Source organism: Leptonotus elevatus, chromosome 10 (assembly GCF_054856555.1).
Source record: "Leptonotus elevatus isolate MCC_2025b chromosome 10, RoL_Lele_1.0, whole genome shotgun sequence".
In the NCBI taxonomy this organism is placed as follows: Eukaryota; Metazoa; Chordata; class Actinopteri; order Syngnathiformes; family Syngnathidae; genus Leptonotus; species Leptonotus elevatus.
This window is the reverse complement of record NC_141248.1, coordinates 15,987,697-16,014,946: the sequence shown is the minus strand read 5'-3', so window position 1 is coordinate 16,014,946 and position 27,250 is coordinate 15,987,697. Positions and strand designations below refer to the sequence as shown.

Sequence of the window (27,250 nt, the reverse complement as noted above, 5' to 3'; positions counted from 1 at the left end):
GCTAATGGTCTGCTTAGTGATGACCTTCTTCTGTGGGAGCGCCATAAGAGATAACCTTGCGACAACCTCTGTCCCCCACATGACAGCGGAAAGCCTGTCTTTATATACCTCTCCTGCTGGTTTCTAGGATACAGCGAATTCCCTTCGTTTTGGAAACGAGGGCTCCCCTGCAGGTATCCACTACTGCTCTCCATTTCTAGTGATCAGCCGTATGAGAAAAATGATGACACCCATGAAAAGACTAATGCACAAAGAGCCGCTTTCTGCCGTGCATTTCTCTCTGTTAAAGCTGCAGTGCTTCCAGTTATCAACATTACCTCTCCAACCAGTTATGGAGAGGAGATTTGGCAAGATGGCTCAAAGAAAAGGGGGTTCCTGGTTGGTCAGCTACTTCAGATTGAGATAATGAAGGTCTTACTTGAAATGTCTTTCCTGATGGATGCTCATGGCGGAGTCATCGCCAAGACATACTGTGTAAGCTCTTCATTAAACGTGGCCTTTTCATGCATTGTATGCATAGTCTGTGTTGATGTGAGTCCTTTGTCCCAGTCCACCCTCACAGCTCTTATGATGCTTTGTGTATATATATATATATATATATATATATATTTTTTTAAATTGCTATATTGACCGTTTGTTCACAAATGCAATGGGTCTACTTTAGTAAATGCGGTATTGTATTGTTTGATTACCTTGGGTTTAGTGCAAGTGAAAGGTATTGTAGAGTGTTCATAAAGTTAAGCTTTAAAGCCATTACGAAAATTAAATAATAAGTCTGAAATGATATTTCCATGGAAGTTAAAAAAAAAAAAAAAAGTCAAGAAAGTGACCTTGCCTGAGGATCTGAATTACTGATCAGATAAGGTTCTTCTTTTGTAATACTTTAGAGTACCTACACTTTATGGGACAATTTTAATTTAAAAAAGAAAAACCTCTTTTAGATCATGGCCCAAGGCTGACTTTAGTTGTTATTGAAGATGGATGGATGGAAAGGAGTTTGAATTTGTCATCCATCTTTCCATTTTCTGTAGTGCTTGTCCTCAATAGGGTTGCTGGAGCCTACTCCACCAGACTTTGGGTTACAAGCTCTTAGTCTGCACACGTTGGACTGGTCACCAGCCAGTGTACAGGTCCCTGGAGAAGTGGATATACTCAAAATTTTCATAAAAAAAAAAAGTCCAGAAAAACATTTTGTTTTAGAAATGCTGACATGTAGAACAAATCTGTCATTTGTACTTGCTTATAATAATAAAATTATCATGACTTGATTAACTAATCCAAACCAAAAATGTGTAAATACGTTCAAAACGGCCAGCAGGTGGCAGCAGAGTATAAGAGATCAGCCAGGGCCATGTTCCAACAAGCCAGCCATGTTTTCACCAGGAATGTGGATAATGATGAAACTTGGCTATATCCGAAGGCTAATTGTTGCAAAACGTAAACGGGTACAAATATACTTCTTTTCCTGATGAAAGAAGAGACTCTAATCTTTATTTTGGTAGGTTCCATGTTTTTATAGCAATAGAACACACTATTCTGTGAGCCTTGCAAAATCAGTCAAAATCCAGTAAAACAGCAAATGGGGTTTGCTTCAGTGAAATTGGCTGGGAGTGAATGAGTTAAGAGCAGTTTGTAGTTATTACTGGTAACACAAGCAATATACAGTATATTGTTGTAAAACGATATTTAGTGAACAATGAACAAAAAGAGTGAAAAACGGTTACTATCAGACCGCAATATTGTTTTACTATTTGTCCCCATTCTTGTGTTTTAACTTACCGCTACTTAAAAATCAACTACCAGCCTAGCTACTATAAAACGGATAGGATAATGTTTAACTCCACACAGGCTTTTACCATTGTTATTTTGATACCTCAAATGAATTACATAACTAGAACTTAAAAAAATAAAATAAAAAAAATGCTGTGTTAACTTGTCAGTGTTCTCCCACAAAGCATACAATATTCATGCATCTTACTTTTGGCTCAGTGCAATTACAGGTCAGTTTTACCCTGCTACACTTGATAATGTGATTATATAATTGAATCTTTGGTTTAACTGTGTGCTTTTGGAGATGTTTAGCCGGATGTGTGTGGCCCATCTTTAGGCACAGTGGATGCACAAAAATAATGAGCGCATTTGTCTGCGTAACACCGCAATTACCATAACAAACTTGAAATTGCCTGACATTCTCAACAACGATTGGAATTCATTGTGGACTTTCAGAAGCTACCTCCAAATACCCAGTGCCAACAAAAGGCCACTTTTGTCTTGATTAATTCTGTTTTAATGAAAAAACAATGGAATAATTAAATATGCGTAAGTAATTGCTTCATTTGTGGGCAGTGGAATGCGAAATCCACTGGAATAATTGTTTTTAATAATTGTTAAGGCTAGATATTAGAATTTTTTGTACAAATAGAATTCTAGTCGTTGAAGTTGTCAGGTTTTGTCTAATTTCTGGCGAGCAGAGTGCAGTTTAGCGCTGTCGGATCTGACAGAGCGAGCCGTCCACCTGCCGGCGCTTCCTCTGTGATCACCTGCATCACGCGTCAGCGGCGCAACAGCAGCCGCGCTGTGGAGCAGAACAAAGCAGGACATGTCGCTGGTGATGGCACACAAAGCGTGCGCATCCGACTTGCTTGTGTAACACCCAAATGGTTAAAGGAAGACAAAGTTCAGAAAAAGTCTAAGGGCTCCCGGGGGTATTGCATTATTCTGCCTGAGTGTTACGATATTTAAATAACAACGAACTGTCCCGTTTCATCTCACTGACGCACAACTTTGGAGCTGAAACTTTCCTCTTGAAGTTCACTCGACAAGGTTATGCACTCGCGCTAAGCGGTGGAGTCGCCGTTTGGTTTCGACACGTTGGCCCGCTGCCACGTTCAAGGGGAAACTGTTAACATTTTTCAGTTGCAGGGAAGCGCTTCCTTGTGGGACGGCATGTATTTCGGTCCCTCTCCTTTCTTCACACAAGGTCCTGCCGATTATTTTTACAGACCAAGGGATGTTGTACTTACGCAGCGGCCAACACCCATGAACAGGAAGCCACAGTTTCTATGAAAGTCCACGAGATGGAAGCAGATAGCACAGAGGGAAAACAATATTTTGGCTAGGGCTCATTCTGCTGGCCAATTAGACTCGGAGGCCTGTATGATTTAGCACTTCCTCTGCTTGCTTTTATGTGTCGGGCTGCTGTGTGGAACACAATGACCCCCTGATTAAAGATTGAGCTCGTACTTGGAGACAGCCTTGGCGCCGTTCTTATCAGATGCCTACTTCTCAGGACACGGCAATGCAACTTGAAATCAATGGTTGTATCCGGTATAACGTTGGCTCAGACGGCAAAAATATTTCGATTTTTGTGAGAAAAATCTCAGTCTCACCCCTGGTGATTTCTTATGAATGCCGGAATGTGTTCAGAAATTAAAAATGGTTAAGAGTAGGGATGTTCGATACCACTTTTTTTTTTAGAACGATACCGATACTCAAATCTTCAGAACTCACCGATACTGATGCAAAGTGCTGATACCATTGGTACATAAAATTTCCCCACAAACTATGACAGATAATAAATTAAAAAAAGACATATATCCCAACTATAGCAAATTTACTTAAAATTGATGAAATTAATGGCAATTATATTTTTCCAATTTGCTCATAAAAGTCATTTTAAATAAAGCACGCAATAAAATGTATTTAAAAAAATCCACACATAAGAAGAAAACAAATAATCCAGTGTCCAGAAAAAAAAGTCCATATTTATTTTTAAAGAATACAGTGAAGTGCAAAGAATTCAATTCAATACAATAGTGTTTCAAGTAATAGTAATGAGTAATAGTAAGAATTCCTCTATCTTGTTTTGAAATCCATGCTTTTATTTTGGAAGGCAGCTTTGTATAGGAATTTGTATACATAAAACTCAAAAATAAATGAAAAAGCCCCATTACAAATATAGTGTAGTGTCTACAAGAGCTATAATTAGCATCTGCGAGGGCCGTAAATGGCACTTTTCTGTTTTTAGCACCGCAGCTAAGACGTTCACGAGGCAATCAAGTGCACGGCAAACATAAACGAGGCAATTAAAGACGGCGAAGTTACGTGAGCTATTAAACATATATGAACCACAGATATTAGGAATAGATATCGATACTGATATTGGGCATGTTGATGAATATATCAGTATCTGCCTTTTTTCAAAGTCTTACGACTGATAAAAGTTAAAGCTAAAACCATTTTAATCTCATGGATCTATTTACATTTTCTGTTAACTTTATAAAAGATGCTGCTGACCCTGCGAACCTCCTGAACCTTTTGTTTTTGTTCGACATTAAAACAAAGAAATGTGAAAGTTTAAGATTTCAAGTTTTTTTTTTTTTTTGGAAAAAACAGAGCTATGGTATTTACTTTTTTAAGTTTACATTTAACATTTTAAGATGTACTGAAAACCTTGGGAGCTCTTTTTTTCAAATTTGAATTGAAGTATATTGTCTTAAGATAAAAAAAAAAACATTTGAAAAGTCAGAAAAAAAAATCAATAAGCATTAATGCTTTAAGACATTACAACGAACTTGTATTTTGACATTTGTAGAATTTTTTTTGACTCAAATGACACCCCCCCCCCTTTTTTTTTTATTACTAAATTATTATTACTCACAACAAGAGTACTTCCTTATTCTCAGGAACGGACACCGAAATGGCGCTGCCGGAAGTAATGAAATGAACAAGTGTTACCTCATAAGGAGACACACAGGAAACAAACGAGACGGAACAAAACATTCGTTCCCCCCAGTCCTACTGACAGTTCCTCACCGAAAAATCGCTACAAGAGTGGGGGTCGATACCAGTATCGATATCCGTCACGAGTGCAGATACCATAAAATGTGGCCTGGTATCGGCCCGATACGATACCTGGTATCAGTACTCGCCCATCCCTAGTTAAGAGTATTGATTTTAAAGTGTCTCAATATGATTGGACAGTTCACTTGACAGAGTACAGTGCATTAAAGAAAGAAAACGATGGACCTTTTTTTGTTTTAAGGCATGTGTGTAGACATTAGACAAATGGATTGTTTATCTTTTGCTCCACCCCATCCTGGAGACATTAGCTGGAAGTGGCGGCCGGATCTTGAAAGGCCGAGTGAGTGCTATTAGGTCATAGTGTTAAATTGTGTAATGGAATAAGTCGGGGTTAAGTAACGCCTCAAAGAGATGCTTATGTAACTGAATTTGATTACGTTTCAGTTTCTTCCTGGTTTGGTCCTTCGAGTTGGTCGTTGCTTTTCGCTCTTTTCTTCAGGAAATGAAGCCGTTTTTCGTTTTTGACGCTGCCTTCTTATTCTTACCGCTTTCATGTAGTCTGGGAATATTTGAAGATCAAATGCGCATGTTGCTAGGATCAACTCGTATGCAGGAGACCAAAGATAAAGATGTTTTTTTAAAACAGGCCTCTTATCTCTTTGTACTTTTGAAAGATGTTTTATTTTAGTGTTTCATGTTCACCTTCAAAGCCCTCTACGTCCTCATTTTACTCTCTTTGTAGAATGTATCATTTGTACCACAAATACAGCCAGTAACAAAACTTTAATGTGTTTCATCCTGAGGAAAACTTTTTTTTTTTACGGTGAATTTAGTTTGAAGTTCCTCAATTTTGTTAAAATAGTAAAATGTCAAGATGTAAATGAAACAAAAATAAATATGTCTGGTTCTATTTGTTAACCAAGGTCACTATAAAGACAAAAAAAAAAAGCACAATTTAACCAATTGATTTAATTAACTGGACTTTTTAATAATAGCCTAATTTCTTTCTTTGACAGTCTAATTCCATTGGACCTTCTACAATAGTTAGTCCGAACCAACATTATTGCTGACACGTGACATGCACTGACATAGCCGCTTACCTTTTTGGGGCATTATTTGTGGGCTCTGATGTCTTGTGCATCCGTTTCAGTAAATCTTGCTTTTAGAAATGAAGCGGTGCACTGTTTTAAAAATCAAATCAAAAACGTGGAAGTAACAGTTTTGTTGCTTTAAAAGCTTTATAGATTACTGTATTTCAAAATTACATCACTTGCCTTTGAAGCCCACTGACACCCACTGGGAGTGTTATGTCATTCCCGGCAGGCAGCCTGGTAAAAATAATTTGCTAAGAAGCTCTTTTGGAAGTTCTATAGGAATATTAAAACACACTTGACTTACATATTGTTGCACTTGATACTTTCGCATCCTTACTGTTGCAGGTTACGTCTCAAAAGACGGCGCAGCCAGTGGTGTTGTCACATTTTGAACTCTGCTTTGATTTTATGATGGTGTGTCGTTTTGGCAGCGTGACCCTATTTAGACTCGGTTACAGTCACTCATCAAAATTGGCTGTCCCCATTTTGCCAGGGTGATTTTCCTCACTGTGATTCTTGTTCAATGCAACCTCAGACAGCGGTAGCGATATTCTGTTTGCCGGCTGTAATTCAAAGCCAAAGACCCCCTTAAGTCACTGCTCTTTTCAAGACTCCCTCTCCTGCAGTTTTATCTCAGCGGCATCCCATGTCGACACTGTGGGCAAGTATTACTACTTGGTGCTTGTTATACCTGATAAAGTGTGCATCTTTATTTCCATTGTGAACATGTTTGATCTGCATTTCTTGCAGTGTGCTGCACTGTTGTTTGAGTTGAAGTCACCCAAACTAGACCTTTCAGATTTTTTTATTTTTTTTTATCGATTAGAATACATTTTGTACTATTGGTTGGCATTACAATTATGCTTATTAATGATAAAAATAATAAATAACTAATAAACCGTTATACTACTACTAATAATAATAATGAATAGTAAATATATTATATATAATAAATAGTATATATATATAATAAAAATTATATAAAAAAATTAATTAACTCATTCACTGCCATTGACGGCTATAGACGTAAAAAAAATTCATTCAAACTATTTCTATTAGTTTCACATTTTGACATACTAACATATTAACAAGAGTACGAAAACCAAAAAAACATTATTGTACATTTAGAACAGATATAAAATTTGTGATTAATCGTGAGTTAACTATTGAAGTCATGCGATTAATTACAATTAAAAAATGTAATCGTCTGACGCCCCTAATTTTTTTTATATTTTCTTCTTTTAATTAGGGGCATCAGGCGATTATTATTATTTTGTAATTGTAATTAATCACATGACTTCGCTAGTTAACTCAAGATTAATCACAAATTTCATATCTGCTATAAATGTACAATGCATTTTCTTCTAGGTTTTCTTGGTTCTTGTTAACCAAAGTGGAAAAAAATGTGAAACTAATAGAAATAGTTTGAATGCATTTTTATTCATTTCTTAAGCCGTCAATGTCACTGAATGAATTCATAATAAAAACTGTATTTGCACTATTCTATAACTAACTATATTCACACTTATGTGGTTCACTGTTTGTGATCCAAATCAGTTGATAAAAACACATTCTGTGTCCTGCTGAAATGGTTTTACACAATGTGAATAGATCACACTACAGTATTGTTCACGTGACAAAATTACATTCTCTGCTATATAGTCTATTTATAACGGTGATATATGACTGCAGTGGTGGCTTGATATTACTGTAGATGAAAGTGTCTGCTATGCCGATCTGCAGCTTTCGTTTATATTTCAGTGTCTTTGTTCTATTCATTATTTCTGATGCTGGTTTGATTCACCACAGTTTTGTTGTTTTGACGACAGTGGCAAAAATATCTAATGTCTCACGGTATTTGTTCCATTACCCCCAAAGTTCTGTTCCTTTTCACATGGGAAATATTCCAAGCGAGCCAAAATGCGTGACTACAAACCATGGGACGTATTTCTCTTTTCTTATTGAACATACTTTACATTACCTTGACAAATATGTGAACGCGTATTCTGTAAATAGTTGGAGCTGTTGGCAACGGAAGCAGGTGGTCATGTATTGATTTAAAATAGTTAGTTTCAAGCATGACTGGAGATGTTTACTGAGGAAATAGTATCAAATTTAATCTCGGGATTACGAAATGATACCGAAGCTTTCAAACTGTAGGCAGCCAGTAGACAAAATGTTGCATTTTAAGATGTTTGGTAACGATCAAAGGTGTTAACAAACAAACATTGCAATCTGTTGTTTCTAAAATTAGACCATCTCATAAGTCATTTCGGGAGTGAAGACAAATGCGGTTGTCATGATTGTTTGTCCAACACGGGGCATTTGACACCATCTCATTGTTGCAAACTGTGCGTCCACCATCTGTTGTCGGGTCAGCGTTTTGTACCAGACAGCAGGCGTCTTGTTCAACAATGTGGTGTCATGTCAAGGAGAAAAATGTGGCCTTATTAACAGAACAGAACAGTTCCATCAACTCAACTGAATGTTGACAGGGAGAGATTTACTACGCCGAATATGACAATGTAAACACAGATAGTGATGACAAGCTTTGAGTGTTGATTTGGTAGGCATATATAACGAGCAATCGGGCATCCATTTTGATGACCAAAGTGGAAAACAGAATCTGCAGTATATGCATTTCCTGTAAATGATAAATGTGCTTTCACTCGTATCGTGCCTTTTCTACCTTTTTAAAGCACTTAACGTGCTTTAACACCGACGCAGCATCAGGAGCAACTGGTGGCTCAGCATCTTGTTTAAGGACACTTAAGTATAGTCGCAGGCACAGGATCAAAATCTCAACCCTCAGGAGATGTAGGACAGCCATTCTACTAGCGGAGCCATGACACAAATTTCCCCCAGTGTGTTATAGACCTGTTGAGCCACTCGTCGTGAAAAAGCTTCACTTCACATACTAGTGGTATGATAAGGAGGAAGAGAAGGTGAGGAGAAAGCTTAGAATCAATGCTAATTGCTAAGCTATCAAAAATGCACTCGCACGACACCGAAATAAGTGCATATATGATACAATATGAAAACCTTTATTCGTCCAATTTTGGAGAAATACACATCGTTTCAGCAGCAATAGTTTATGCAGGAAATAGAAAAAAAAATGAACAAATACATTGCACAAAATGGAAACAATCCAATCCAATCTATCAGTAACATTAATTGTCTGAGTGCTGATTGTTAAAGGTACAGTCAGTGATCCCAAGCACCATCTAGTGGTGAACTAATAATTCATTCATTTAAAAATACTATTTATGTCAATAGTATGCAAACAAATCGCATAAATAGTTGCGAATGGGGAGAAAATTGGGCGTGGTCTGGCTGTGATTGACAACAGCAACTCGCTCAGAAGCCGTTTAAGGGGGCGTGTACGAGAATGAGCCGGTGGGTGGCGGGGGCGAACAAGTGACAAACAGACAAATTGAGTTTATCCCAATGTGTTACACCAGTTTATACAAATAATCAGAAAAAAAAGTTGATTTGGTGTTGAGTTATCCTTTAAGACTCCAAATGTAAGAATTGTTAATATAATGAATGGCTTATAAAAACACATAATAGTCATAATTTATCTAAACTCATTCAAACACAATATTTTTTTTTTTAATCTTTTAATCTTTGTCCTTCCCTCCTAAAAACATATGTAACATGTTTTTTGTTTTGTTTGGTTTTTTTAATATGCAAGAGCATACAGAAGGCTTTGATGCAGCTTCTGACATGAAGAGGTGGCTTAAAGCAATGGCAGTTATTACAAAAAAGGGACAGCAGGTGGCAACAGAGTATAAGAGATCAACCAGGGCCATGTTGCAACAAGCTCTTTTTGTCAGTGTTTTAACCAGGAATGTGAATAATGATAAAACTTAGCTATATTCTAATGCTAATTGCTACAAAACGGAAACAGATACAAATGTAAAAAAAAATCCTGATGAAAAAAGGGACTCTAATCTTACTTTTGGTTAGTTCCTTGTTTTTATAGCAATGGAACAGACCATCCTGTGGACCTTGCAAAATTAAGTCAAAATCCAGTAAAACAGCCGGAGCGAAGGGGGTTGCTTCAGTGAAAATGGCTGGGTGTGAATGCGTTAATATGAAGTTTACTTGTTATTTATTTATATATTTTTTCAACTGTGACCTTTCAAATAATACTGTAAAGATTTTATGACGACTAGAGGTTCCACTTGAACAGCAATAATTGTGCAATTCAGTTCACGTCACCATTAAAACAAACCACAATTTAAACTAAGCGCACATCTTTTAGTTTAAACATATACGTGCACACAAAAGGATTTATTTGTTATGTTTTTCATATACTGTAGTTTTATTGACTTATTACGTGTTGAATGGCTTTGAGTGGGCGCGACAGAGACACAAGGTGGATTAGTTTGCTCTCTGAAGGCTCACAGATAAACACATTCGACTTTTGGATTCAAACCATTAATCTGCTTTTTAAATCGTAATCCGCTTAAAAAAAAAAATAATACCATAAAGGGTTACCTGTGAGCATCTGGGTAAATAGCTTGATGATAGTAGGAGTTTACATATTTAATCAACATTATGTTTTCATACAAGTGTTGAATCAGACCATGTGTCATCTGATCGCCATACTGATGTACAGTATTAGGATGCTGGCCAAGATAAGGTGTTAGGGAAAAATCCGTGTGTTAAATTACATTATGTAAAATGTTCTCACTGTAGCCTCGGAGAGTGATGTGGTCACAGGGTTTTATTATAGCCATGCTGATGGATTGCAAAGAGATAGATGAATTAAGTGCAATGCAGCCCTCTATTATCTGATTGTTGTGCGGCTGCTGCTGCTGCTCCTCCCCTTTCGCATGGTGAAGGCAGAATTATCTCTCGAGCAGTCATTGGCACTTAATGTGTGTTTGGATAGCAAATTAGCCAAATGAGTATTACTCTTCTTTCTTGTTGCACTTTAATCTGTGATACAAATAACGCTGGAATAAAACATGTCTTTGCTGTGCGTAAACCCAATTATTTGTCAATTTGACCTTGTGTAGATTTTTCAGCCTGTCCTATCTGGTCTCAAATGTGATCAATTTTCTTTCATGCATCTTATTTTTTTATTCATTTTTTTTGTAGTTTAGCACTATTGAATGGAGAAAAATAGAATAGTCTTTTTGTTCTTGCAGCCCACATAGAACACTTTGTTGGTTCAGAAAATGGCGCATGTTCAAAGCGACTGAAAGCATTATACTTCAGAAAGCCAAAGAGAATTTTTACTTTTGATTTGCCGTTTTTGTATGTTCTTGAAACACAAATCAGAAAGAAGTATGGCATCACTCAAACATACTTAAATTATGTCTATGAACAATATATTCTGAGGACTGCATAACTGTGAAGCTACCTTGTCTGAGTTCGATCTGCTCCGATCCTTGGCCCAGAAACATGAAGTCCAAAATGTAAAAAAACACATTTTCTGCTTGTACAAGAGAATCAATATGTGATATTGACATGTTTTTAATATGAAATGCTGTTTAATTCCAACTTTAAAAACACGCTCACTGCTACTTGATTGTGTTGGAACAACCCAGTAAAGTTCCGCCTCAGAAAACATATTTAAATAAACAGTCACTCTGTTTTCTATAAATCCATCGTGTATAAAACAACATGTTTGGTAAGCAGCTTTTTCTTACTTTTAGTATGAAATTGAAATGAGCTTTTCAGTTTTATGGGCTGGGGGAGCTATGACTTGTATTGGTACAGTCATATCATTTTTTTTATAAATCCATGAATAACAAATGTAATCCCTGTCACTAATGCAGGCATGATTTATTTCTGTGCAGTCCTGACCAGAATCTTCCAGGTTTACATGATAGCTTTTCTCCATTTCAATTAGAACATCCAAACCTTTTTGAGTAAATGGACCCGTCAGTAAATATTAAACCTCTGAGATAACGGTTCTCCTGGCCTCATCTTAATGTTTTACATGTAAATATATTAATTGAAACTCTGCCTGTTTTCCCGGAGTGAAAATGGTCATAGTAAGGTTCGATTTAGTTTACCAAATATACAATATATTCACATAAGGCCTTAAATATTTTCTTCCTGGCCGTTTTTGTAGCCAACATCAGGTCACACAAAGAGTTTCCTTGGGTCATTGACGGATAAGGATTTTGCCAGACCCAACACAGTTAATTTATTATAAAAACAAAAAAAATATTTGTTTATTTATTATTTACTATTATCTACAAGTTTTATGTTATCTACAATTTAGGACATACTGTAATCTCACACCAGATGATGGCGGATCGTACCACATCATTTTTTCCAAAATGATGAGGCTATAATAATCTAATTTAGCCATCTAAACAAAATAATTAGCTTGTTTGACCACGCAAGTATCATTATAATGAAATATATACTGTAATTGTTGGGAAGGTAAAAAAGTTGCTAAAAAGGAAACTTTTTTTTTTTTTACATAGTTATGAGACAGTACAAACCTAAGAGTTGTTCCCATTGGTTCGGGACTTCAAATGTATTTCAAAATAAAAGTCCCAAATTGATTATTTATTTTTGGTCGCGCCACATGATCATTTGTAAAACGGGCATCATCGGATAAACTTGTCTCCCAATACCCACTTGCTTCTAAAAATTGACCATTTCCCAATATAAATTAAGCCTGCCTTGTTTTGCAAAATGTTTTGTTGCCTGGTTCTGGCACATGCACGACCCCTACTTTAATCCTAATAACGAAACATTTATTATTATTATTTTTGTCTCCCTCATTTTCAAACCGAGAGAGAATTGGAAAATGTTTTGATTGTTCCCGTTATGCGTGAGAACAACTGACATTGGGATGGGTGGGATTGTTCCGCTTGGTGAAACAATTGATAATTCTCAAATAATCCTGGATCATGTTGTTTCGGGAGACTCAAGGACAAGGTCTCTGGCTGTAAGGTGTTTATACTTAGCAAGAAGTAAATCCATTCTGGATCGAGAGGGATTCACATGTCTTTTTCACGAGACAGCTGCAAAGTTGCCCTATATCTGTAGGGAATGGGATCATGAATATTGTGTTAACCCAGAAAAAGTTCCAATCCGCGCATTGCTTCCTTGTTCCCCTGATCCTTCAGCTTTTATTGTTGCATTGGCCCATTGTATCCGAGAAGAGATCAAGGGGGACCCCTGTCGGTTTTGGATTATTTCTTTGTAAAAGTGCCACTGTAGGGGATAGAGGATTAAAAGAGCAGACAGTGGATAGGGATTCTGCAGGAAGTTAGTTTGCTGTACTCACTGAATTGTTTAAGTGGAATCTTTTCTCTTAGTTTGCTGCGGCTGTGAATTGGCTCAATTGAGTATTCTGTGTTTGCTTCAACTAGGTGTGGTCCTGTAGGAAAATAACACAAGGGCTGCTTAAAGATGATGACTTGAATATTTTTCCATTGAAGGGCGATCCAGCTGCATCGATGAAATAGCATTGTTCTACTTGAAGCGGGTTATTTTAAGGGCATATTGAAAAGCTGGCCGTCTGTTAGCGGGAATATTGATGTGTGTCGTTTGAAATGCAGTGTCATCCAACATCCTTAGACAAAGACAGATTGTGGCGATTGTATCAGCACTTTTCACAAGCGCTTGATATTTGTGTTTCCCGTAGGAAGCCATGGACCGCGAGGCTGGTCGACGCTATACCCGGAATGCGCCGCAAAGAACCAATCGCCTGTGGACATCGCGGATGAGCAAGCTCTGGTTTCAGACGAATACCAGGAGCTGGAGCTTGACAAATTCAACACTGAGTCCTCCAACCAGACCACCATGAAAAACACTGGAAAAACAGGTCAGCATCTTAAAATAGCTTTTTGAAGACGGCACCAAAAATGTATCGCAATAAAAAGAAAGAAATGGGAAATCGTGTATTTCGACAGATTGATATTTTAATCGATTTCACTGATCAACCATATGGATGTTAAATCTGTATTTTATATTTTAAATATTTACCTTTTTTCTAATGTTTTGAACCTTTCGTTTGTATATTGTAACGTCTCCCAGAGAAGCCATAAAATACGGTGTGTAAGATGAAGCTTAACTTCCCATAGGTGACCTCATATTCACCTTTAGTCTAAAACTAGTTGATGAGAGTCCTTTTAGGGTGCTGAGAATCGTCAGCCCATTGCAGTAGTTTCTTTCACTTTTATTCAATTTTTTTTGCCCCCCATTTGCTAGTTTTTGTTTTGTAGTCCAAGCTGTATTGTTGATGAGTGTGGCTTTTTATCCTTTTGGTTTACGACGCTTCAAAAAACACCACCGGGAGCTACCGTTTTTGCCTCCATGTCTCCTCTGCAAAAGAGTTCATGACTGAAGAGATGTCGAGAGGGATGAGCGAGGAGGGGAGGGGGGGGGGGAAGTAAAATTAGAGAATTAAATTGTAGTGGAAAGTTGAACCTTTCTTTCTATTGACAAATTGTGGAGAAAGGAAGGTTACTCGCCAACAGATGATATATCGGCTGTTGGTAAAATGCAGTTGTTTGTTTACATTCAACCATCGTGAGTGACAAGAAGAAAGAAATGTCTGTATTTCATGTATGCTAATGTGAAGGTTGCATTTCGGCTCTTCTTCTCTCCCCCCGTGTGGAATCGACAACTTCCATTCACCTTGAGACGGCAGGTGGCCAACATGTGACAGTTTGGTCTAAAGAAAAGATGAGGCCTGTGTTTACATGTCACAACAGTTTTTTTCTTTGAAAGTTTTTTCTTCTTCTTTTATGTTATGTTGTATTATTGTTGCTTTTGGTATTTTCTTTTTTCTTATCACTGTTTTGTGTGTATGTTCTTTGCACAATTTTTCTTCCCTGCTGCGGTTGCTTTTGAAAGTGTCCTATAAATAAAGTTGTGTTGAGGCTGAATCAAGAGTGCCCCTGCAAGTACTCTACTATAACTGCACTTGTTAATTACTTTTAGATAATTCTCATTAGTAAGCAGTCGATCAAAATCGACTTAATTCTTCCCTAATTCATTCTTTTGCGTGGTCGATTTTTTTAAAGCGCACTACTAGATGTACGGCATATGATGTATTTAAAAAATACATAAAATCAAAAAGAAGTGACATGACATACCATTAAGTTTCAATATGCAAGAAAAAAAGTATTACATCGGAGTGTCTGTCCTATAAACATAGCCAGACTGTTTTTGTGTGTCTCTGAAGCCAAAATTCGACATATTTACTTGATTCAGTGAAGCGAGAAACAATCACCTCCAATTGTAATCCCTTGTTATTCTTGTAAATCCCTTTATAAACACGAGTCCAGCCTCTCACGTCGTCCCTTTACAGCCTCCATGAATCATGTACAGACACATCTTCAAGCTTATCCCAATACAACTTGAAGCCACCAACGCCACACATTACCCCCACCCACCCCTCTGCTTGACTGAATCCATAGACCAGTGGTGTGAAAACCCTGACCTGAATTGATATCTTGTGCTTTTGGCAGTGTCTTTCAGACAATGGTGTCATCTTTTGCATTGGATTATAATGAGAGTTGTTAGCCTCCATGACAACCAAGGCCACTGGGACAGCTGAGCAACGCTTTGGGCTTCTTATTTACACAGATGGAAATAACAGCTTTTTAACACTTGACGTGCCGAGGGATTTTTAGACTACTTTGCACTGTGCAAATTCAGTTTTGGGAGAAAATATTTGTGTAGAAATGATTTGGCTTTATGTGAATTTGTTCTAAATCAGGGGTGTCAAATATGTTTTAATTCAGGCGCCACTTTATGTTTTTGGTGCAAATAAGTACATTCTGAAAATATTCCCACTTATTGAGAACCATTTATTTTTGGTATCAAATCCTGAATAATAGCCAAATTTCAGAATGTCATTTTACATGGAGGATCAAAACTGACAAAATTAAAAATGAATAAATGAATAAAAGTGAAAATAAAAACAGATATAATAAATATAATTAAAAATGAAATACAAAAAATTTATATAAAAATAACAAAATATAGTAAACAATAAATACAAAAATAAAATAAATGTGGAAATAAATACAAAAATAAGAGTGGACTATCTTGTCCACTGTCATCACAACTGTTCTGACATATAGTCGTCCATTGCTGGAGCTCTCAGACTACCTTGTTCGCCGACCCGGTCATTTAACCATTGAAAGGCAGTTTGCAACAGCAGAGTCCAACCCAAGACACGCTTAGCACAGCCTCCTTATTTAAATAACATTTCGTCCTGACAGAGCGTCTGCAACATGAAATAAATAAATGTGAGAGCAAAGCGTTTTTATTTATCGATTGATATTTAATTATATTTATATATTTATTTTTGTATTTATTTCCACATTTATTTTTACATGTATTTTTTCTATCTGTTTTTATTTTTTATTTTTTTATTTTTTTTACTTTTATTTATTTATGGATATGGATGTTTATATTTCTATTTCTATTTATGTTTTTATATAAAATTTTTGCATTATATTTTTTACATCCGTTTTTTCACTTTTATGTATTTATTTATTCATTTACCATATTTTTTGCACTATGTGGCACATCGGATTATAAGGAGCACCTTCAACGCATGGCCTATTTAAAAACTGTTTCCATATATGGCGCACCACATAAGGCGTATAGAATAGAAGCTACTATAGTGGCCGGGGTTGCGTCAAGCATCCACTAGATGGAGCTTACTTAACCTATATTGATCCACATATAAGGCTCATCGGATTATAAAGCGCACTGTCGGTTTTTGAGAAAATTAAAGGCTTTTGGGTGCGCCTTATAGTGTGGAAAATACTTTCATATTTTAATTTGGGCAGTTTTGGTCCTCCGTATTTAAGTGGTTGTCAGTACACCTTCTGGTGGTCAAAATGAGCAACATCAGTTCAATTTATTTATGTTCTGTCCTCACGGGCTAGATTGGGACCCCCTGATGGTCCGCTTCTGACCCGCGGGCCATATGTTTGACACCCCTCCTCTCCCCTACCCGTGGTGTGCCACAAGCAATATGATTTTGTGTTACCATAGTGCGGCATGGCAACCCTGCATGCCCATGCCAAAGTATCCTTGAGCAAAATGCTGAACCCCCCCACCCAGTTGCTCTTGATGCTATGAAATCAATAGGTGAGGAGACAGTTTTAAAGCACTTTGAGTGGCCCGAAGGTAGAGAAGCGCTATTCAAGTGAAAGCCATTTACCATGGCGACCAGCTGGGGAGTTAGAGGGTGGCTGCTACTTTTCGTTCAAGCCTCAGATGTTTTGAGCCCCGAATTTGAATTTTACTTAAAGGAATAAAAAACTAAAAAAAAGGGGGGGGGGGGTGGTGTAAAGCGCACCCGAGGCCTCGTAAAGAGAGTAAAAACCTCAATTGTATTTTCAATCGAGGAAGCAGCACTTTATTATAAAGCCACCACATTGCAATCAGCACAATACTCCTAACTACATCATTTTACATATTGGCTCGCCTGTTCCAAAAATACTGTTCATTAAAAGTAGATGACACACACAGGCCTTAAGACTCTTTATGCAATTTCTAAAGTCAATACTGTAATCAAGAAGTTAGTCTTAAAAGTTCCCTGCCATTGATTTCCCGATGCTCCCATGTGCCGGCTTTGAGATCAAACTGATTGGCCGCCAGTCAGCGCGAGCGCTCCTCAACAAAAACATTTCTGAGTCAAATTTCAAACAACTTTGCGCCAAATTCACAGCGGATCGGATGGCCCCAGAGACATTTGCATTGATCAAGGATTTACTTTCACACACACTCCTCTCCTTTGGCAGACTGTGATTCAAGGTCTTTTTGGCTTAGCTTCTAATTCCAGCTCTGCTGTTGGAGGGTTCAAACACACCCGGTAGCGCATTTCTAATGAAACTCCCAGGGCCGGCTAGCTCTGCCGCTCCTTGACTTTCCTTGCGTTGAGCGCAGGATTACAGTGCTTCGACAGCAGCAGTAGAAGGGATTTATCATCTCTGTCAATATTTATGCATCTTTGCAAATGAGTTGCACAATTACGCCAGTGTGATTGCCGGCCCCTCCCCTCGCAGCCTGACCCCCTTGCTTTGATTCTTGGCAAATCTCCCGCATCTAAAACCCTTTTCTGTGTGAGCTGTGCCATAATCTTAAGCAGCACTGGCATGTTAATGCTGCTGGCAGATTCCTTTGGAGCCTCGCGACAGGGGCTCAGCTCATCCTTCATCACCTGATGCTCTTCTTTGCTCTTCACTCCTATTTTCCCTGAATGTCACCGTTTTTCAAATGCCTCCCTGCTTTCCATCACGGGGTGATCCGCTTCATTTATCATGATTTCACCTCGTCTCTGCGCACAGCGTGTTCTTCCTGTCTTCTGTATTGACTTGGGGTCTGTGTGTGCCTTTGTGATATGATTACAAGTGGGCCGAGAAGCTGTCTAAATCCCGCTGTAACAGGGGATCAGCCGACACAACACAAGGCCTAATCTGGCTAATGATATCAAGTGCAGACAAACTAAAGGGCTTTAGATACAGAAATGCTTTTATTACCGTCATAATAAAACCACAAAGGATTTTTTTACAAGTGTATTTTATTCCCCCCCAATCATGCAACATCTTTCGACTCACTTCGCCTCAATTATGAACTGAGATCAAATTGAATGCTTCTATCATTCTGTGTGGATGACCTCACAAAAAATGAATTAAATTTATGTATGCAAACTAATTCAAAGAACACTATAAAGAGATATTTTTTTTCAACTAACATGAATTTGCCTATAAATACAGTTTTATGTTTGCTAGCTCATCAACATGATGCCATTTTACTCACTGACAATGAACACAATATAATAAACTATCATAATACAATTAAATAATAAGCGGCCATTTTGTTTTCCTAACACTGGGTTGTAGACATTTTTTTCATTTTTCATTATTTTAATATACAATATTTGATAACTAGTCATAATGTGCTCTCAAAGCTAATTTTTACATCAACATATAGCTCTCTAATTCTTATCTTATGATAAATATAAGCTTATTGATGGATCACACACTCATGAAACGAAAAGCAACTGCCTCAATTAGTTCTATTTCCAGGATTTTGCAAAGCAACTTTACCAGACAAAGTATGTGCTTCATTTTTCATTAATAGTCTTTCAATTTGTTGCTGTCTTTGCTGTCCTTAGTTGCCGTTCTCCTGAAGGATGACTACTTTGTGCGAGGTGCTGGGCTACCGGGCCGCTTTAAAGCCGAGAAGATGGAGTTTCACTGGGGCCAGAGTAATGGATCAGCGGGTTCGGAGCATAGCATCAACGGCAGACGCTTTCCTGTTGAGGTAAAGCATCCTGTCAACGTACTACCGTGACAAACATACAACACCGTGAGGAAGAGTCAAGTGCACAAGGAGAGTCGGCAAATTACGGGTCTAATAGACCATGAAATAAGTTTCAAATCTAATTCAGCAGGGCCAAATACATTAATATGTGAACTTTTGTAGAGATGTGTTAAGAAATAGTTTTATTCTGATTGGAAGGTCCTTTTTTTGACCAGATTTTTAATAGGCAAATAACACAGCTCAACTTCTCCAGAACAATTCATCTGACTTTTTTTTTTGTTTTTGTTTTTTGCTTCATTTGGACTCAGGCTGAAGTGGCCTTTCCAACCAGACTTTGCATTTTTGCCAGATTTGTACGTTTTGAAAATCCCGTCACGTAGCTATTGTAATTGATTGTGGATTAATCCTGCCTTGTTGCCATTTAGGCAAATTGAAGTGCGCTAATTGACTGCATCCAGCCGAGGTGCTGTTTATTCTGTCTTAACATGGTGTCAGCTGACATTACATGCAAGAAGACCAACGTTATAGCACAAGTCCTGGGCAGGGTTTTTCTGCAAAACAGAAGAGGAATTCTCCCATCACGAATTATTATTTTTTTAAATAAATATTTATTTATTTTTAAACAAAACAATAATAATATATATTTTTTTTAATCACCATAAGCAATCCCTTAAGAGGATCATACAGATCAGTTATCTTACAACCCCCCCCCCCCCCCCCCCGATTTTAAGTGATTGCTAAGTTGTTACAATGGGATTCTCTTGTTCTTTATTACCTCTCCCAAGCATGTCCATTTTGTCATGACACAGTAAATTACAGTAGCCAATTACAGTAAATATGTTTAAGCATTATAAGCAATGATTAATTAATTATAATATGTAATAATTGTATATAAATAATAATAATTGTTTACAATAACGCATGAATATGAATGTCAAACAAACTTATTTTATGTTTATCCTTATTAGCTTTATTTAACCTTGCTAGGGGTTTGCACTCATTAAAGCCTTTCTACTGATTTTAATTAAATTCCACAAATTCCACTTCATTATTATTTCATTGTGTTGTTAGAGGTAGAGGGTTTGTGTTGAAACTGAATAGGTTGAAAGGAACATTGATTTCCACTCTGGAATGTCTTTTTTTTAAGATTTATTTTCTTTTTTATGAAGGTCACAATATACTTTTAAGACAGAAAGAGAAACAAAGGGACTATAGACTTTTAAGTATTATAGGATTAAAGAAAATAAGATTATAAACTACCATTGTAGAATGAACAGGAATAAAGGTTTTCAGTCAGAAATTGTTGATTAATTATTAACCCAGTTTAACAACATGTATTTTCTTACATTTGCAGAGCCTTTCCTATTCAAATGCGTTCACGTTTTAAATATTATTTGCCCATAATACTTACAAAAAATATTGCCCCAGTAATTGGTTACAAATAACAGGGCATGAAAGCGTTGGTTACTGTGCGTCCCCTTCGCGTGCAGCTGCATAGCTCGTGTCTTTCGTTGGCGTCTCAGCACACAGCTTTTGATCCTGAATGTCTCTATAATTAGATGCATTTTTCACATTGCCATTTTGCGTTCACCGTGCTGTGATTTTATACAGCGCAGCTCTTTTGATCATGTGTCTCCAAATAAGTGGATGCGCAGCTCGTAGAAAAAGCTAAAAATGATCGTAAATTAGGTACTTCATTTAAAATAGAAAGTTTTTGGCACATGGTATTTTTGCTTAGATGAGCTTTTTTTTTTTTTTACTTGATGGGGACTTGCTTGGAAGAATGATGCGTGTTTAATGTGAAACTCACATTTTTCCTTTTATCAGGTTCATAATGTGCAGGTACTTTAAATACCTCGTTAATTTTTTGAACGTGTACTAAATGTCCATAAAACACAGTTGTTGGCTGGACATGCTGTTATGGCAGTTAACATGAGCAAAAGCCATCCAATTACAGACACTAATGGCAACAAAACAAAAAAAAAGTGGCATTACTATACTGTATATTCCATTAAAAGTAATTTATGAGACATATACTGTGCATTTCTGAAAAGGAACTAAAACAATCTGTAAATTAGTATGCGGTGTATATGAATCCACTGCATAGAATTGGAAGGGAAACTCTGCATTTACCACCTGGCTTGGCCTCCTCAGCAACAGCCACATTCATATGTTGCAAATGCATGCCAATACAGATGCAGTTACAGCGTGGCTTTGAATTTTGCCATCATAAAATAGAGGACAAAGGCCCACTTTTGAAGTTAGAAAAGATGACCTGATTGAGTCATCGAAATAAACATAAAGGTCATATTTGTCATTACCTGAAGTCAGAATTTTTTAACATTTACAGTGGTGCCTTCAGATAAGAGTGAATTTATTCTGTGACCGTATTTATAACTTGCATCGTCTTTCTCCACTGAAATGAATGGAAATCATTCCAGATTCCTATAGTCTATAATGTACACTTTAAATAACCTACAGCGTTAACATAATTAAATACAATTCAAATAATTAAATTGTGACTCCTTATGGTACGTGTGACTTGACCACCGGGGGCAGTATAATACAGTCATGCAGACACAAACAAAGACGACTTTAACAATTACAGTACTATAAGTGACTCATTAACTGCAGTGATATTGCATATGCAGACTTTACACCGGTTTATATCGGGATCGGACGATATTTAGTATTTTATGCAAAATCTGTGATTGGCTGTAATGTCTTTATTTATTGATCAATGACATTATTGATCGGCTCCATAAAATAATTTGTGGCCGGGCCAGTCCCAATGCCCCGCAAAATAGCTATGGAGTAAATAAAAGTGTTTTTTTTAAATACATATGTTGCTCCATCCTCTGATTGAATCGTCCATTGGTTGCCGATTGGTAATTGGCCAAGCAAACCTGATCGCGTAAAGCCGAGTCAAAATGTGTTGTTCATATAAAGCAATTTGCCTTGTGTGTTAGCGTTCATCTTAAAAGCATTGCATTAGTTTTGTACTTCCAGGCTAATATGACCTTGAATGTTTTCCAGTTTCAGTTTCCGAGCTCTTATCCGCAGCCACCTCCAGCTCTGAGTTGCATATCTCATACTGTAAAAAGCATTCAGATGTTTCTCCCACCTACCACCCCCGAGCACTAAACCACATGTACATTTATCCGCTGGCTTCTGCGGGAAAGACAAATTGTGTGGCGCTACTCTATGGACCCTGCTGGCTTTTGTAACATGGTCATGTAGTAAAATAAACAAAAGGGGCTGCTTGGCTGGTGGCTCCCGAGTTTGACATTAATATAAGCGCACAGGCTCTTACATGAGAGTGGAGCGGACAAATCGATAGGCGGCCCACCTGTTTGCTCAAACAGCACAATGAAAAATGAATCGGTTGATTTGTTTTTCCCCGAGGGTTCCATCGGGAGATCTTTTCATATAATGTACTGTAGTAACATGTCACGCAGGTTCGAATAATTTTACATGGATTGCAAATTGCACCTGAGAAATGTCCTGGCTTGCACATATGTGCTGTTTTATATATCATACGTGTATTGTGTACACTACGGTGAATATATATTCCATAGTCATGCATTATGAGTGGAGATGGAATTGCAATACGTGCCTTTGACAGTGTATCAACATTCATCACTGCAGCATAAGACTGATTATGTCTTATGTTTGTTTTTTTTAGGAGTTGGATATTTTGCATTAGTTTTATGTTGCCTGTAACACTATAATAGCCACGAATGCTCCATCAACACAAGAGCTAATGTGTGAAGGAAAGTTGCGCTGCTATTTTATAGCATAATGACGATATAACATTTTTACTTGAGCGTATTTTGCGTGCACAACAGAATGGACATTTGACAGAAGGTCATCGATTTTGGCTGCGGTTGTTATTTTTGTTTCACGTTAATTAGTATTGCTGGGTAAACATTGAGTGTAAAATAATCTATGAATGTTCCGACCTCCTGCTTCTATGCCCGTGTCAAGTATCCAAACTTTCCAGACAACTGCAGAACAAAATGTTCCTGTTAATGATTCAAAAACAACCTGATTAAGAAGTGTTTTGCCCATTTCTCCTTAGGCGACGTTTACACACCCATAAGCAGGCAGTGATCGTGTGCCCGGTGCGACTTCCCCCTCAAAACTGCAGACATCTTGCTTTGTCTCACAGCAAAGTGATAATACACTTTCTTATCGTCACACTAAAGGTTACGATTATATGAGGTTATTGTTAACATGGAATACGTTTGGCATATATTTTCCCAACATGTTCTATACTTGTCTCACATGAAATATAGTATCGTCCTAGTCTTACATTATTGTACAGCTGTTGTTGGTGATCATTCGATAAGACTGCTAAAGACATGTTTTAGTAGTGTGTACATACAGTATATCATTTGTAACATTTTAGAATTGATGATGGAGGATAGATGGAATTGTCAATTTCGGCCCAATTATCATATCTGTATGTGTAATAATGGCGCCTTTGACCTTTTTTTCTCAGCCAAGACGTTTAGTCAATCAATTAAATTGCTTTCCATTTGCCAGCATTGTAATCGACCAGTTGCTTATTATTAAGGCTCAACTATCATGGATTTATTTTTTTATTTTTTTAGGCTTTCAAATGCATTTCAGTGGGTGTTTGTTTTGTTTGTTTCTTTAAAAAAATAATAATAATAATTCCAGTGCAAAGGGCTCTCTTGCATAAATATTATCATTCAAGGATGGCATATAACTTTAAGAACTCATTTTGTAAAATATTTCCCCCCACAAAATCATCTCACTCTTCTTCTTTTCCTTTGAGCTTTTCCCTTCAGGGGTTCGCCACAGCGAATCAGTTGCCTCCATCTAACTCTGTCCTCTGCATCCTCTGCTCTCAAAGCTTCACTACCTTCAGGTCCTCTTTAACGACATCCATAAACCTCCTCTTTGGTCTTCCTCTAGACCTCCTGCCTGGCATTTGGAAACTCGGCATCCCTCTGCCAATAGACTGACTATCTCTCTTCAGGACATGTCCAAACCATCTTTGCATTCCAAATGCACAAACAAGTATACCTATTGCCTACTCGTGTTGTAGTATACAGTAGGGTAGTATTAGGACCCACTGTAAGTGCAACTAAGTCAGGTCTGCCATCTAGTGGTGAATGTTGATATTACAAATTCAAACTGCAGTTGACCCCTGCATATTTGCAGTTTTTCAATATATATTTTTTCATATTTTCAATTATTCCTATTCTTATGAAGGGATTTTTATCCCCATGTCCTTTTTTTAAAATTTGTTTTATCAATTTGGCCGATTATTGAATGTTTGAAGCAATGTAATCAGACGACGGATTAAATGGTCAACTCTACTTTTTATATCCTTACCTACTGTTCAGTATGGCTGCATTAGTATGTTATTTTCTTAATGCTGGCGTTCCTTTTAACTCATTTGCTTCCAAAAACGTATAAAAACGTTCTATTTTAAATATTGCCGTGGTCCAAAAAACGCATTTATATGTTTTTGTATGCTAGAGCATACAGAAGGCTTTGATGCAGCCTCGTTTAAAGCAATGTCAGTTATTACAAAAAAATGGCCAGCAGGTGGCAACAGAGTATAAGAGATAAACTAGAGCCATGTTGCAAAAAGCTCTTGTTTTTTCAACAGGTTTGTGAATAATAATGAAACTTAGCTATATTCTAATGATACAAATATACTTTTTTTCCCATGAAAAAAAGAGACTCTGATCTTTCTTTTAGTAGGTTCCATGTTTTTATAGCAATAGAACACAATATTATGTGAGCCTTGCAAAATCAGTAAAAAGCCAGCAAAACAGCTGGGAGCGAAGAGGGTTGCTTCAGTGAAAATGGCTGGGAGTGAATGAGTCAAGTTACTAAAATAAAATAATTTCATGTTGGTGTAGCTGTGCGTGCAGTAGAATATATCTGACACTCATTTCTTGGCGAAAATTGAAGCCACTGTGCTGGCCAGTTGGATGTGAAGTACGATATTTGCGTGGGATTGAAGTGCGAGAATCATCCTGCGTTTAAGACAAAACATTTACCAACAAACAGCTCTGGTAGCAAGAGTTACAAAGAATCTGAGACCTTGCCTCCCACACACTTATTTCTTATTGTTTTCTTCTTGTGCCTCAATACATCGTGGGAAATGATGCCAAGCATGAGAAGCTTTTCATCCATTTCCACTTCAATTGGAATGTAGAATGTGGCTTTGCACACACTTTGAGCTGAGGAAAAGGATGTGTGTGGCCAAATTTAGGCCAGAGAAAAACTCCTAAAATGTGGACTTCACGAGCCGTTTCATGGGCAAATATTTGAGCTCAATTTTTGCCTTTCAGTTTGCACCTCACAAGTTCAAATGTGTTCTAACGCCTGTAAAGATGCATATCGTCACTGTTGGGGTGAATGCACTGATGAAAACCTCATGCCGAAAAAACGGATACATTTGGTTAGACCACCTGCTTCTCATCTTAAAATCAACAACGTCGAACAGGAGATTAGCATCAGATCTTGAGAGACGTACGGTGAAATAAAGCATGCAGTCATGCAAGTCAAGTGCCGCGCTTTCAGCAACGTTTACTTTTAGGGCCTACTATGAAAGTGTTTTGTAATTGAATACTTTGTTTTCCAAAGTACGCCGTTAACAAGTGCGGGTCACAAAAGCCCATCTCTGTGGCTAAATGAAAACCCAAGGGGGCCCATTTAATTGTGTGATGTAGTTAATACCATGTGACAGTTAAAGAATGGCGAGCGCTCCTTCGTGCCGCGTTCCCAGACAACAAATTAGTTGCACTTAAGGCTGTAGTTAAAGCAACTGATGTAAATCATCTGAATTTGGTTAATCTCTTATTATTCTGTCTCATTAACAAACCATGGATCCAAACGTTTTTTTTTTTTTTTTTTAATGCTTCTCTACTTTTTGCATATTGTCAGCACAGCTACTTTCAGCACTCTCAAAAGTTTTCCTTTGAAAGCCGTGCTCTTAAATTAAATCAACATCTAGGACATTTTTTCTTATTGGCAATTAACTTGGTTCAGTGACATGAAAGGCTTTTTCAAATTAAAGAGTCTCTCGACTGTGATGATGGATAGGTCCAATTACTACCTTTACAATCATTTGCTGATTTTGATCATCGCCACATGTCATTATGTGTCCGTTTGGAAATGAAAGCAATCAAATTCTTTTTGATAGCAAATGGAAGCTTGACAGGTGTTCGGTACTCTTTCTATGATGGTTTTCACATTACAGCCACGCTTTTTTTTAAGCTTTGTTGTGGAACCAGAAACAGTGTTGCGGGTGATTTAAGGTAATTGGGAGCGCTGATGAGAAGCGTTTTATTCTCTTAGATCTCCCTGCAGGGAAAGAGCACATTCCTACAGTCTGTGTTAGCACTGTAGCCCTGAGGAACGGGACGTGGTATTTCTTAAGCATTCTTCAGCAGTGGCAGAACACAAAAAGGAATGGCACACATTATAGGAGATTTATGGGAGTGATAAATACACCCTCTTTTATACACCGCCCAAAAAAAAGCCTTTCATCAGCTTCCCAGCAGTGTGTAGTATGTGCGAGGAGGGATTTATGAGAGGACAGTTAGTTCTCCTTGTCCACTCCTCACGCGATGTATGCTCTTGTCTCCCATCCCAGATGCAGATCTACCTTTACAATTCCGATGACTTTGACAGCCTCAGCGCGGCCATCAAGGAGAGGCGCATCATTGCCGCCATGTCGGTCTTCTTTGAGGTAAAGTACCAACAAGACCGCAATGGGTGCAACACAAAGAGCTTGTCATCTTTTTGTTATAAACAAGCCCGTGTTGGGAGGAAGGCGCGCAAAAAGCTGTGTTCCAATTTTGGGACTGCATCATTTTCAGCACCGGTGGATGTCAACACGGTGCAAAGTCGCTCACAATTCAAAGGCTGTTTCAAAGTGTACCCTTCTTTTTTATAACATAGCGACATAAGGCTTAACTGTGCCAATATTTAATACATAAGCTAGGCTAGGCACTCCCATTTAACAAGGTATGGCACAGCTTTAAGAGGTTCCTTCGTAAATTGCATTGGTTGGGTCCATGAATTGG

At 37.6% G+C, this 27,250-nt stretch overlaps 1 protein-coding gene across 1 annotated transcript in view; it reads left to right on the top strand.

Moving 5' to 3' along the window:
- Positions 1 to 27,250, top strand: part of LOC147167344 (receptor-type tyrosine-protein phosphatase gamma-like) — a 121,594-nt gene that overhangs the window by 53,103 nt on the left and 41,241 nt on the right. The window contains exons 3-5 of the mRNA XM_086086615.1: positions 13,522 to 13,701; positions 19,024 to 19,172; positions 26,818 to 26,913. Coding sequence (XP_085942741.1) covers positions 13,522 to 13,701; positions 19,024 to 19,172; positions 26,818 to 26,913 — 425 coding nt within the window. The remainder of the gene's footprint in view (positions 1 to 13,521; positions 13,702 to 19,023; positions 19,173 to 26,817; positions 26,914 to 27,250) is intronic.